Source organism: Propithecus coquereli, unplaced genomic scaffold (genome assembly GCF_000956105.1).
Source record: "Propithecus coquereli isolate 6110/MARCELLA unplaced genomic scaffold, Pcoq_1.0 Scaffold299, whole genome shotgun sequence".
NCBI classification, from domain to species: Eukaryota; Metazoa; Chordata; class Mammalia; order Primates; family Indriidae; genus Propithecus; species Propithecus coquereli.
In genome coordinates, this window is record NW_012148607.1 from 3839339 (window position 1) to 3853548 (window position 14210).

Below are 14210 nucleotides of genomic sequence, written 5' to 3' on the forward strand. Positions count from 1 at the left end.
TTAGATCCCCAGAATCCAATCACTCCACTCTCCCTTGTTATCTTCAACTTCTACTCAGTGCGACTCTGCCCCTTAACACAAGGCACATTTGGCCACATCTCCCATTGTCTTAACTTTTTCTCCTGCCCTGACTCTGAACACACTATTCTCTCCTAGTTCCCCCAACCTCCAGCTGCTCCCTCTCACTCTACACAGACTTGCAAAACTATGGATACCCCCCCCTCAACCCGCCCGTGTTAAATCTGAGTATATACATCTTCACAGCTTAACTCACAAGCAGGTCACACCCCACATGTCCCAAACTGAACTCACTTCCTGACCCACACTAAAAATCCCTTCATTTTTCTTGTAACCTCTATCCTACACGGATGAAACCATCATCCACCCATCCAGTAACTCCAGCTGGACACCTGAGTCAACCCCTACACTCTTACACTGCCCTGATTCACCCACACCCAGGCACCTAATCCTGCGCTCCTACATTCTAAGTAGCACTCAAGTCCATTTTCTGTTCCCATCCCTATCACTACCGCCCACGGGCCCACAGGTCCTTACTACCTCTCTCAGACTAAAGGAACAGGTTTCTAACTCGTTTCCCTGTTCCACATCTTTTTTCCTCCTTTCCTGAAGTAGAAGTATTTAGTTATAAAAATAACATGTTAACCATAAAAAATATTCCAGTGATGCATAAATGTAGGAAGTGATATCATCCATAATTCCACCTTTAAGAGAACCTCTGTTAACCATTTCGAATTTTGCCTTCTTCCCCCACCTCCAAAATCTTTATAATGCTTCCAGAATGATCTATCAGTGCAGTGTTTAAATGATCCTTCACTGGACAACTGAAGGACAACTGACAGGCTGTTAAGTAAGTCAATGGGACGGGGAATAAGAGTGGGCACCGGCCTTGATTTAATCCCAATTCAAACAAACCAACTGTAAAATAGATTTTGTTTGGGCAACTAGGGAAATTTGATTATGGACTTGATATTAGATGATGCCAAAGGATTTTTGTAATTTTTTTAGGTATAATAATGGCATAGTGATTATCTAAGAAAATGGCCTTCTTTTTTAGAGATATAAACTGAAACAGGGAAGAAATGACATGGTACCTGGGATTTACTTTAAAATATTTCAGCAAATTAAAAACAGGAAAGGTGAAGCAAATGTGGCAAAATCCTGACAAGTGTTAGATCTAAGGAATGAATATTTGTGTTCATTCATATTTGTATTATTTGCTCTGCACCTTTGTGTGTGCGTTTAAAAAAATGTATTATAAGGGCTGGACGCGGTGGCTCACGCTATAACCCTAGCACTTTGGGAGGCCGCGGTGGGGGCAATGCTTGAGGTCAGGAGTTCGAGACCAGTCTGAGCAAGAGCAAAACCCTGTCTCTACTAAAAACAGAAAAAATTTCAGCATCGTGGCACACACCTGTAGTACCAGCTACTTAGGAGGCTGAGGCAAGAGGATCACTTGAGCCCAGGAGTTTGAGGTTGCAGTGAGCTACGATGACGCCACTGTACTCTACCCAGGGTGACAGAGTAAGATTCTGTCTCGAAAAAAAAAAATTTGTTATGGAAGTTTTCAATCTCCATGCATATGGTAGGGAACCTTCCACTGCTCCCCATACAACTATAAAGTCAAATTGCTTCACAGAGCAACAAGGCAGACCCTCCAGGTTCTGGCTCCTGACACCCTCTGACATCACCTCCTGAGGCCCTTTCCAGTCCTCTCTCTGTGCCTGAGACAAACTAAACCACTGCAGACTCCCACGTGCTTTGACCTTGGCATGAGCTATCATCACCACTTAGAACACCCTCCCCTCCCAGATTCTCTCTCCAATTTCATTCCATCCACCTGGCATCCTCTCTCTAACCTCAGACCTAGCTAAAATGCTTCCTTCTCTTGGGGCATCCTGAACACTACACTCTAACCCCAGGTTGAGCTGCTAACTCTTCCACTTGTGCTACACTTACCACTAAGTACCGGAATCATCTGCTCCTATCTGTTTACTATTCTAGACTCTGAGTTCATTGCAGGCAGTCCTGACCCAGAGCAGGCATGCCATAAATGATTACAAAGAGGCAGAGCAGCCAAGACGTTTTCAGAGAATTTTCAGTAGTTCAAACAAGCCAGCACATGTCGGGGGTGGAGGGATGGTTGGTGATGGAGTGGACAAGGGTATTACCATCAGGCTACAGCTGCAAAGTCCATACAGAAATGAAAAGGAACCATAAAGTCACTGAATGGTTTTTGAGCAGGGGATTGAATGAGAGAGACATGTTAGAGAAAAGCCTCCCTCCCCAGTGGAAGCATTCCTGGCTTTTCTCCCTGCCTCTTGGAAGTGAGCATGCTTCACTTAGCTAGGAGCTGCCTTTTGCAGAGGTGCAGAGGAAGTGCATTCTGGTCCACGTCCGCACCACATGGAAGCTGAGAGGGGAAATCCTTTACCCTCATGAGGGGTCTGTGGACAACTAGGACTGCCTGTGACCTGGTAGGTGATCTAAGTGAGATTAAATGAGCAGCAGGGCCATTTGGCCACAGATTAAAAGCTACTTTCTTCGATCATTTTGACTTGTAATAGAGACATTCTAAGCTCTCTATGCCTGATTCTTGTATCCACCACTTAAACTGGTTCCAAATTTGGGAGAAAAAAAAGACACATGTTATTTTTTTGGTCTCCTGCACCTCCCCACCAAAAAAAAAAAAAAACCTGCAAATAAACTTGACTCTGTATTAATTAATTTATCAGTAATACACAGACTGCACAATGCATATAAAGTATTTAGTATATAGTGAGTCCTTGCTATTTCTTAGCTGCTTGTGATTGCAACCAGAGACAAGGAAGTCAGGTGGATACTATAAGAGGAGAGTGTGAACTACAGAGCAACAGCAGGATGAAGATGGCTAAGGGCCTTTGTGAAGAATGGCTAGGTAGCACCTGGAAGCATAAGGGAGTCTGGTTTCCAAGCTGAAATCCGCTCTTGTGCAACCTGCCATAAGTGGGCACAGAGCAGCAATCAGGAGCAATGAGAGGGAAACACTATGGTTATCCGCTCATTAGCCTACAACCACCAAGATGAAAAGAGGAACATTCGCATAGTCAAAGTTAAGTCTACAGAAGGTGAACCCTGAGATGCAGAGAAGGCAGAGAGAAAAATTACATGGGTACTAAAGACAAGGGGACAAACCAACCACAAAAAGGGGGCTACTGGCAACACCAGGGAAATCTCAATATGGACGAGTATGAGTCAAAGAAAATGGAAAGCAACTATGCTAAACGTTAATAATCATATACATAATGAACATAGACGGGGGACCCCTGATGGTATTCTATCTGTACATACTTTAGAAATTTTCCATAATGAAAACTTTCAAGAAATACATATTTTAAAAACTAAAGCAGGGAGAGAATAGGAGGGAGATGAGGGATCAAAAATTACCTATCAGGTACAACGTACACTCTTTGGGTGATAAGTACACTGAAACCTCTGACCTCACTACTATTAGGTTGGTGCAAAAGTAATTGCGGTTTTGGACCATGAATTTTAAATCATTATAATAAGGCTCAAACACATCTTTATTAATCTAAATAGGAACCATTACAAATCAACACATTTTTGCCAATGAGAAATAAGTTTATCCCTGTAGTGTAAAAAAATCCAGCCTTTGGGATTTCACGAAATCTTGGAGAGCATTTTCTGCTTCCTGCTGGTTGTGGAAGTGTTTTCCCTGCAAAAAGTTGTCGACGCTTGAAGAAGTGGTAGTCGGTTGGCAAGAGGTCAAGTGAATATGGCAGATGAGGCAAAACTTCGTACCCCAATTCGTTCAACCTTTGAAGCACTGGTTGTGCAACGTGCGGTCGGATGTTGTCATGAAGAATTGGGCCCTTTCTGTTGACCGATGCCAGCCAAAGTGTTGCAGTTTTTGATGCATCTCATCGATTTGCTGAGTGTACTTCTCAGATGTAATGGTTTTGCTGGAATTCAGAAAGCTATAGTGGATCAGACTGGCAGCAGACTACTCAACAGTGACCATGACCTTTTTACAATGCAAGTTTGGCTTTGGGAAGCGCTTTGGAGCTTCTTCTCAGTCCAACCACTGAGCTGGTCATGGCTGGTTGTCATAGAAAATGCACTTTTCATCATACATCACAATCCAACTGAGAAATGGTTCACTGTTGTTGCATACAAGAAGAGAAAATGACACTTCAAAATGACAGTTTTTTTTTATTATCGGTCAGCTCATAAGGCACCAACTTATCAAACTTTTTCACCTTTCCAATTTGCTTCAAATGCCGAACGACATGGTCGATGATGTTGAGTTCTTCGGCAACTTCTGGTGAAGATGTAAGGGGATCAGCTCGGATGATTGCTTTCAACTGGTCATTGTCAACTTCCAATGGCTGACCACTGGACTCCTCATCTTCAAGGTTCTTGTCTCCTTTGCAAAACTTTTTGAAGCACCACTGCACTGTACATTCCTTAACAGTTCCTGGACCAAATGCGTTGTTATTGCAAGCTGTCTCTGCTGCTTTATGACCCATTTTGAACTCGAATAAGAAAATTGCTCGAATTTGCTTTTTGTCTAACATTTCCATAGTCTAAATATAAACAGCAAGTAATAAGTCATTAGCAAAAAAACATAAAGCGAGAAATGTGCATTAAAATGATGTGTAACATAACCACATTTATTTAAGAATGTATTCCAATATCAAAAGGCAAATTTCAACAATGCTAAAACCACAATTACTTTTGCACCAACCTAATATGTAATTCATCCACCAAAAAACACTTGTACCCCCTAAATCAGGGGTGGGGAGCCTGCAGCCTTCTGATTTCAAAATTGTTCTTTTTTAAGCAGCAGAGAAGGCAAGAAAAGCTGCATCTTTTTCTGCTGCCCCCTTTTCAATAAAAGGATTTGTTCTGTAAAATTTGAATTCAGTCGATAGGCCACAGTCAAGGATCCAGAAGGCCCCAACTGGCACCAAGGCCAATCTATCGAAATAAATTTTAAAAAAAGTAAAAAAGCCCACTAAAAGTAAGGGAATGGGGAATAAAGAGGACCTTCTGCACTGGCTCCTACTGTCTGTCACCCCTCCAAAACGGATGCAACTTGACCCACATAAGCTGTAAGCCTGGGGAACAAGAGCAGCTCCCTTGGGTAGCATGAGTCCAGTTGCACCCCACATGGCTCTATGTACCACCACTCAGATTGGCAGGCACCAAGAGCCATTTTGTACAATACAAAGATAGAACAGCTTTTGGTGACAACGTGAGTTTTAGAAAGCCTGAACAAACATGTTCGTATGTACTGCTTTGGGAATTCTTGGTCTCCAAAAGGATGCTCTATCAATGATATCCTCGGAGTCTTCAGGTCAGTTGAGATTGGTAAGAAAAAACCTTGAATTTTAGGATAAGAATGGTCGTCACATCCCAAACCCCCAAATATCTGGGCTGCAACTGCTGCCATCCTAACCCTTTGCTGCTAAGGCATGGTGGGTCAAAGGGCTCCTGCCTACCGCACTGGAAAAGGCAGTGTGCACAAAACTGGGCTGAGGACCTGTTCTGCCACTGACGCTGCTGTGATGCATTTCTCAGGTCAACAGGCAACAGGGATAAGAGAAAAGGAATTCCCATGAAAGAACAAGCTGGGAGAGAGTGAATGCCACCCGGCTTTCTGTCAACACAACCACTGCAGGCTGGAGGCACCTGCAGCGCCTCTGCCCCACAAATCCACTTCCCCTCTGCAGGATGCCTTCCAGAGCAGCTCCCTTTCCGACATCACTGCCCAGAGCCATACCTCTGCCAGCTCCCGCTCGCTGATACTTCTGGCAGTGCTTCCTTTCTTCCTCATGCACAGCTCTCCCACGGTGACCCTGCCATCCCCTTTGGCATAGCTGTGCACAGTGAGAATTCCCGTTTGCCCTTGGGCTCGGCAGGAGAGAGGCTCACTGGTTTCTGAATCAGAAGAGATTGAATCCCGGGAAGAACTGGAACCCAGGCTAGAAGATGGCTTCTTTTTGGAACCTGAGAAGACAAGGTGTCCCCCTATAGAAGGAGGATTCACAGAAAGATCCAGGGCAGCTGCTTCTTGTTCTTCTTCCTCATCCTCCTCTTCTAGTTTGACGTTTTTGAGCTCTTCAAATTTGATGTCAGTGGAGTCAGAATAATCTGAAATAGACATACACATTAGAGAAAGTCAAGCTCCTCTTGCACACGTGAACTTGATGAAAGGCAGAGTGGCCAAGCACAGGGAATGCGAGCTAGGGAGTGGACCTGACTTCAACTCCTGGCTCTGTCACCGACAGGCTCATTGTGTGTCCCAGGGCTAAGTGCCCAGCCTCTCTGGGCCTTGAGTTTCCTTCTCTGTAGTGTAAGGATGTTACCATTTATCTCCAGGGCTCCTAAATATGACTGCCGTGTACACGGTGGGAGCATAGCCTGGCACGCAGCAGACACCCAGTAACTCAGGAGGGGCAGCTGCCATTTCCACAGAAGTCTCCAGCAGGAAATGAAGGCCTGAGTTCAGCAGAGACCTGGCTACCCCAAGCTAGCAAATCTGCTAAAGATCTTAAAAAATGCTAAGAGAGTGGATGTTAAATGATCTCACCACAAAAACGATAACCATGTGAATGCATATTTTAGCTAGATTTAACCATTCCACAACATATATAAACTTTAAAACATTGTACGCAACAAATACATACATTTTTATCTATCAATTTAAAATAAATAAATAAATAAATTTGGAGGGGAAAAAAATCCACTGAAGAGAAGCCAGCCCAGCCTCAGGGTCTGAGTCCACAGTGTTATCTGGCTGTCAACAGACACACCAAGTCTTCATGTCACACCTGACCTGACCCTGATATGAGCCTCTGCCTAACAAATCTAGCCTCAATGACCTTCTGAGTGACTACTCTAAAATACTATTGACTACATTATTCCTTCCCTTAAAATACAAAGGGCTCCTCAGGTCTCCAGTGAGCAAACTCTAAAATGGCAGGCAGCACTTCATCGTCTCCCGATTTCTCCAGCCTCACCCCTCCCACCCCCATACTTGATGAGAGGAAGTCACCACCAGTACCCACATCTCCATGCCCATGCCTGCTGCTCCTCTCCGGGATGCCCTTTCTACCTACACCCCTGCACTCTCTGTCTGCCTGGAAAGTTTCCACTTACTTGTCTTATAAGAGTCACCTTCACCAAAACCTTCAGTGTTCCCCTGACCCCCTCACCAGGCAGAGGGAGGAGCTTTTCCCTACGTGCCTGTCCGCCCTGTATATCCCTATCCAAAGCCTTCCACATTGCAATATCCTCAATTATGCTATCTGCTCACAGACCTGTCTCCCCCTTTTTATTTCTGACTCTGCACTCAATATGGCATCTAACACAGAACAGATACCAGTTAGGGCTATGGAAGAAAACACCACAGTCAACTAACCTGGGAAGGTAAGGCCATCCTCGACTTGCCGCACAGAGCTATGGGTGGGCCTCACGGGAGCGAGGGCAGCCTGGCACTCCGTCATCTCATACTGCTCGGAACTCAGCTCCTCCTTGGGGAAGAGCTCGCTCTGACTCACCTCCTGCGGTATTTCAAGACAAACGCGGTGCCTCTTTGTCCCTATTCGGTGCTTGGCCAGGCTACAAGGGAAAGGGCAGACTTTTTAAGAGCCCACACACCTAACTATTCACAGAAACACATTCACATACATCTACCCACAACTGAAAACAACTGGCCAGGAGCCTGCCAGGCCTGGTTCAAAACTCAGGGCCGCCTCTCATATGTGTGACTTGAACCAAAGGCCTTCACCTCTCTGACCTTGTTCCATAATCTGTAAAATACAGATATCACCACCCACCTCATGGATTTGTTGTGAGGATTAAGAAAAGGTATGCGGAGTACCTGGCAGAGTGCCTGGCATTTAGTAGGTACCAGATAAATATTCCTTCTTTTTTTCCCATATGGCCCAGGATAATAAACTCTCCTTGGAGCACAAATTCTCTGGCTCAGACACTGACAACACTGGCAGACTTAAATCACACCATTACCAGTGCCTAGAGTCTCATTCCTGCTACATTTTTCTTTTTAAAAAACACTTGGATGCGACAATAAGAAAATGTGACTTTTCTAACTCTGAGGGAGTCCTTCCCTCGCATAATGGACCCCTTCCTCCAGCAGATTGCTGGCCTTACTGCAGGCGCTCTCATTCAGGAAGTGCCTGAGGGCTCTGGCTCTGACTCAGGAGCAAGGAAAGTCCCTTGCTCGAACAGCCCTCTTAGAAACAGCCTCTCTGCAGGTTACAGGAGCTGCCCAGGCATCCCTCCCTCGAACAGCCAGGCCACAGGGCTGCTGGGTTACCTTGTCTTCAGGTCTCCCTCCTCTCCATCCTCAGCCCCTTCCATGTCCTCCTCTGGGCACTCTTCCTCATTCCCAGCTCTTGGGGGCAGTTCACTCTCCTTAAGAAACTCAGCTGCTTCTGGTGTGGGCAGAGTATGGTCAATAACTGTGCTGTCCTTCCCAGCTTTCCAAAGTTTGTACCTTTCTGGCTGGAACTTCCTCACGAACACATCCATGGAGATCTTCACCATATCCTTTCTGCAGGAACACTGTCACAAGTAACCAAAAGAGCTCTAGGTGAGCATGCCTTAACTGCTTCTACCTCAACCCCATTTGCTATGGCCTCCCTCCAACTGGAAAAAAAGCACGAGACAGTTTAAAACCAAATTGTTTTGGTTCACAAACTGAGGGCATACTCTCCTTGCAGAGCCTTCAAACATGAAGGGAAGCAGGCAAAAAGGGGCAGAAAATGCCAAGTCCACCCAGGCACCAACTAAGGTGCATGGAGGATAGTGAGAGATGAGGCTCCATACGTGGGTCGACAGTCAACAGCTACCTGCCCTGTGTCATCTGTCCAAGCCAGGCCCACACAATCAAGTCTGCTACGCTCAGTCTGATGTCCAGCACTGTTGCCTGCCTAGAGGAAAAGTAAACCCCTAAGAATTTCTCAACAGAGAATTCTCAGTCGCAAATCAAGAAATATTGATGTATGTAAGTGTATAGTTTTAATGTCTAATGGACTTGAGCACAAAACTTCATTTATACTTCCCAAATCTGAACACATTTTAAAAAATTCCTTAAGAACACAAAATGTTGGCACTTTTGCACATTCCTACTCAGTTTGCTTCTGAATTTCAACAGTTCACAGAAATGTGCTAATCACTAGCCAACGTATCTGACCAGAATTTGCTCAACCAGACTTTTTTAGTCACGGTGTTACAGAAAAAAATCAAAGTGGGCTTACCAGCACAGCTTGCTTGCCATACTCAATCCACCGACGGGTAGCAAAATTGGTAGACTCCGCACAGTTGAAGCCATGGTTAAAGCCGGCATGGTAACCATAAGGAAAAGTGATCATAAACTCTCCAGCTTCTTGAGTCACCTGCACAAAAGCAGACTTGAAGCAGCTGCTTCGAATGGCAGAATCTACAGAACTGGCATTCTGAGCTCCAGCTCGGCCACAACTTAACCGAGTAACCAAGGATAAGTCATAAAACCACTGGTGTCTTGGCATCTTTTGTAAAACGCAAAGCCTTGACCTAATCAGATGCTATGACTGTGTTTAGCAATTCCTCCAAATTAACACTGTTTAAAGGGATCAGACTCTCCTCTGGTGCCACAGGTATAGTAGCCTCACCTTTAATACCCTTAGATCAAAGTGTTGGTATATAGTTTAGCTTTGGCTGATACCTGGTATAGAGTGATGAACTAGAAGAAAACTGTAAAATAAAGACCAGAAAGAGGGTGTGTGTGTATAAGCCCAAGGTCTTCTGTATGTAAAATCAGCTCACCTTGTCAAAGGGAATTCCATATTTCTTCAGCATTAAAGGGGAAATCAGGGTCATCTTATGGCGGAGAAAAGCCTCACAGCTTTGAGCACTTCCTGGGAAAAAGCCTGTTCAATTGAAAATGGGTGTGGGTTAATACAGTGCTCCTCATTAGCTCCGCAGTGGACTCACTTCACATCTGTGCATCTCATCTGGGCAATAATGAGGATGAATCACCAGTGTGATCTCCAAGGATCCCTCTGGTTCCAGGCCAATTCTAAGATTCTACAATGAGCTTCTAGACTCGCTCCCACATAGGGCACTACATGGGTAATCAAATTCTGTTTGGGGGACTCAGATCTCCCAAGCTGCCTGTTCTTACAGAGCTCTGAAGCTATTTAGGACCTTTCTCCAGTCACCTGTATTCCTCAATCTTTTGTCGGTAACACAGCTACAGTATAGTTTACCCAGGCTTTCCTGAAATAGGCTCTCTTAAAGGGTCAACTCTATCAAAGTCCCCTTAGAAGAATCAAAGCATGATATAATTCAATTTTGACTTTAACATTTGGGTTTTTGGTAAAAAGAATGAGACTCAATATGACTGATGGACTATCCTCGGTCAAATAAACCCATGCTTGGTAAAACTGAAGCAAAGACACCAAAGAGGGAATGTTGACGTGCTTTCTCAGGATGAAGCAGGGAAAGGCTCCGATTGTCCTTGCTCTGCTAAGGTAACCAATCTGGCAATCCAGCCCAGCCCCACCTGCAGGCCTGCAAAAGGCCATGCAAGAATCTGACCATAAGAAATGCAAATTTTAGAGCAATGAGCACAGCTCACAGGAGGGTCCAACCCAGCACAGGGAGGAGACACAGTACCTTTGGCGAGGCGTTCCAACCGCTTTCCATGCTCAGGTGGAACAGAGTACCTGCAATCACATGAGAGCATCAGACCCTGGGCAGGCAGGGGACAGGTACAGGAGCTAAGGGGCTTGTTTCCACTTGCAAAACACCTTGAAATAGCAGATTTTTAAAACTTCCCAAGCACTAGAAAGGAATCTGGAAAAATGAAATACTAGACTACTTGGAGAGAAGAGTGGGGAGCCCCCTTAGAAGTGTGAGTGAATTTATTTATTCTAAAGTCATTCATTTAATAAGACATTTACTAAATATTCCCCATGAACCAGGATTTATGGTATACAATGTTACTCTCTTTTATAATGTTGTTCACGTAATAAAATTTTTAAAAAGTAAAAAAAGAAGAATGGCCTTATATAACCTCAGTAATTTTAAAAGTGCTCCTGGCAGAGCCTGAAAGGCCTAAGTGGGGGTATGCTAGAAGGATGGAAAATGAGGTGAAGATGGATCAGACACTTGGAGGCCTAGCCCCCTGTCCGCTGATGAATGAGCCCATTTTCCCTCCAACTCCCCAACAGCTATATAAACTGATTACCCAATAATGAATTACTCTTCTATCCAGTAGGGTATCTAAACACCATAGAAACTGCACTTCATTAGGAAAAAAAAAAAAAGAAAGAAAGAAAGAAAGGAAAAAAAAGAACATTTAAGACTATTTAAAACTTTTGCAAAGCTGTTAAACTTTATATTCTGAAACTCACAGTAACTATTTTAACCTTTATAATCTATTCTAAAGATTATTCCACAACAACAACAAATCTTCCCATTCCAACTAGTTTCATTATATTATAAAACAAAACAGGAGGAGAGTTGAGAAGAATGTCACCTAAAGGACTTGGGATCCATCAGGCAACCTTGCACAGAAGTCTCTGAAGGTCCCACTTTAGACGACCTAAAGAGTGTACATAATTAATAACTAGAAAACCTTCTCTTGATATGAGAATGGAAACCCAACATGAGGGAATTTTGAGTAAACAACGATGGTCAAGATACACAAGCTACGTTTACAGATTCTACAAGACTAGCCATCTAACAAAGGAAAATGGGTCGATAGTCAGGGAGTAACCACAGGCTCAAAAGATTTTATTCCCCACGTCAGAAACTGGAAAGCACGTGAAAGAAGAAAGGAAAACCCCTGAGAAAGGATGTGGCTGAAGATGCTGAAAAAAAACGAAGATGGACACGGTTTAGACAACTCCCCCAAACCCTGCCCATGGTGTCCCCTCCAGCCTCATCACTCACTTCCCATCCTTGTGCATGGCACCCAAACTACAGTGGACTTCTTCTAGCTCTCCAAACATGTCATGCTCTCTCAACTTAGCAGCTTTGGGACCATACATACAGGTGGCCCCAAACGCCCGGACACACTTCCCTCAGTCTCCTGTCTCCCAAACCCACCACTATCCACCCAGCTACACCCTTCTCATTTTTTAGGTCTCAGTTTAGTTGTCACTCCTGCCAAGGAAACCTTCTCTAATCCCCACCCCAACCCACCCCAGTGCCCTTCGTATGTGGACCTCAGCACCCACTACTTCCCCATCACACCCTTCCTCACACCGTATTATCATTCTCGCACACTTCTTACTTTCTGTCTCCTGACTGGTCTCCTATCCGTGTGAGGGCAGGTACCTCATCTATCTCATTCACTACTGCTATCCGTAGCACCTTTGCTAAATGCCAACACTGAGAGATGGGTCAGGGAGGAGAGAGGACCCATCTTTGTCTCCCCAGCAGGACTGGCAACATCCTGGAGAGCAGGAAATACATGCTGAGTAGCCTTGCATCCCCTCTTGTGTTAAGCACATACTGCTGCTCACCAAATATTTTTTCCATGAGGAAAAGAAAGCTTTCTATCATCTGAAGGAGTGACTCCAGTCTTGGAAGTCTGCCTCTAAGAAATGCCCCAGGCCTGTTCAGAAAAAGAAATTAGAAAGCAGTGGAATAGCCTGAAAGAGCCCCTGTGGCTTTCCATAACTCAGCCAACCTATGCTTCCATACAATGGTATTAAGCGCTCTATTCTCTAAAGCCTAGCTACTCAAAAGGTGGTCTGAGCGCCAGAGCTCCAACAGCATCCCAGCACTTGAAAGTGTGTCTAAAGTGTAGAATGCCAGCTCCGCCCCAAGCCTACTGAACCAGAATCTGCATTTTAACACAATCCCAAGGTGTTTCCTATGCATGTTAAAGGTGAGCCCCTGCTCTGACAAGGGAAGCCCAGAGCCAGCTGAAGGCAGACTTTACCAGGACTTTGGTTCTCCAAAGTGCAGGTAGTTGATGCTGTATAGGTCCATGTCTTCAGTGTGCCAGGCAAAGGATGTCTTCCACATCCCAAAGTACAGGTATGGGGTGTTCACACCCTCAATGGTGATCCCACTCTCCTTCTCCACCAAGTCCAGGATGGTTCGCAGCCGGCCGATATTCCACTCATCGACATGCTATAAAGGAAATGACAGTCCAGGGCAAGTTACATTTGAATATAAACTGAAGCTCTGAGCTTATAAACCCCAGAGTACGTCACAGGGGAGCTGTCACCTCTGCCAAACATGTGGAATAATACGGACACGAAGACGGCAGCATCCCTCACTCACTTTCGCAGCTACCACTGGAACTGATGTCAATATACCTTGAAAGGGCAAATACCGCTTTGTGAATGAGGCTAGTGTAGAAAGATGAATAAAGAGATGACAGGCACCTGTTTTAAATCCCAGGAGGAAGAGTTTGAACCAAAGCTAAAGAAACAGGTCAAAACAGGAAAGAACTCAGACCACAAAAAAAAAAAAAAAAAAAAGCAAACCATGGGAATTAACTATAGCAATTTTGTGGCTTTTTTAGCCCCAATTTCCACTCGGTAGTGTCTTCATAAAAAGTCTGTAATACCCTCTTCCCGCATTGCAATAGTTGGCCAGGAGCTCACCGCACATAAGTGGGTTCTGGATTATCAAGCCCTGCCTTGTACCTCCCCATCCCAGATCCTTACAGCATCTTCCTGACATTCATCCCTGAGAGTGTGACTTTCTACCCAAAAAAATTGTTATCAGCAAACTTGGAATTCACTTTTAAAACTCTTCCAATAATTGATAAAAACATTAAAATTAACATGAGTGATAATCTCTGAAAGACCCTACAGATTTTTCAATCATCCAGAGATAGTCCCAAATATTTTCCCCTCCTACCATACTTAAGAGTTTTGGTTTGGGCAGGGTGTGGTGGCTCAAGCCCGTAATCCTAGCACTCTGGGAGGCCAAGGCAGGAGGATCGTTGGAGCTCGGGAGTTCGAGATCAGACTGAGCAAGAACGAGATCCCGTCTCTACCAAAAAAAATAGAGGGAAATTAGCTGGACAACTAAAAATACATAGAAAAATTTAGCCAGGCATGGTGGCGCATGCCTGCAGTCCCAGCTACTCGGGAGGCTGAGGCAGGAGGATCGCTTGAGCCCAGGAGTTTGAGGTTGCTGTGAGCTAGGCTGAC

At 44.7% G+C, this 14210-nt stretch overlaps 1 protein-coding gene across 1 annotated transcript in view; it reads right to left on the reverse strand.

Moving 5' to 3' along the window:
* Positions 1-14210, reverse strand: part of KDM4A (lysine (K)-specific demethylase 4A) — a 44538-nt gene that overhangs the window by 22591 nt on the left and 7737 nt on the right. The window contains exons 5-11 of the mRNA XM_012648983.1: positions 12983-13176; positions 10705-10754; positions 9853-9956; positions 9306-9443; positions 8363-8610; positions 7445-7644; positions 5804-6174 (exon numbers count right to left, since the gene is read on the reverse strand). Of these exons, the coding sequence (XP_012504437.1) occupies positions 5804-6174; positions 7445-7644; positions 8363-8610; positions 9306-9443; positions 9853-9956; positions 10705-10754; positions 12983-13176 (1305 nt within the window). The remainder of the gene's footprint in view (positions 1-5803; positions 6175-7444; positions 7645-8362; positions 8611-9305; positions 9444-9852; positions 9957-10704; positions 10755-12982; positions 13177-14210) is intronic.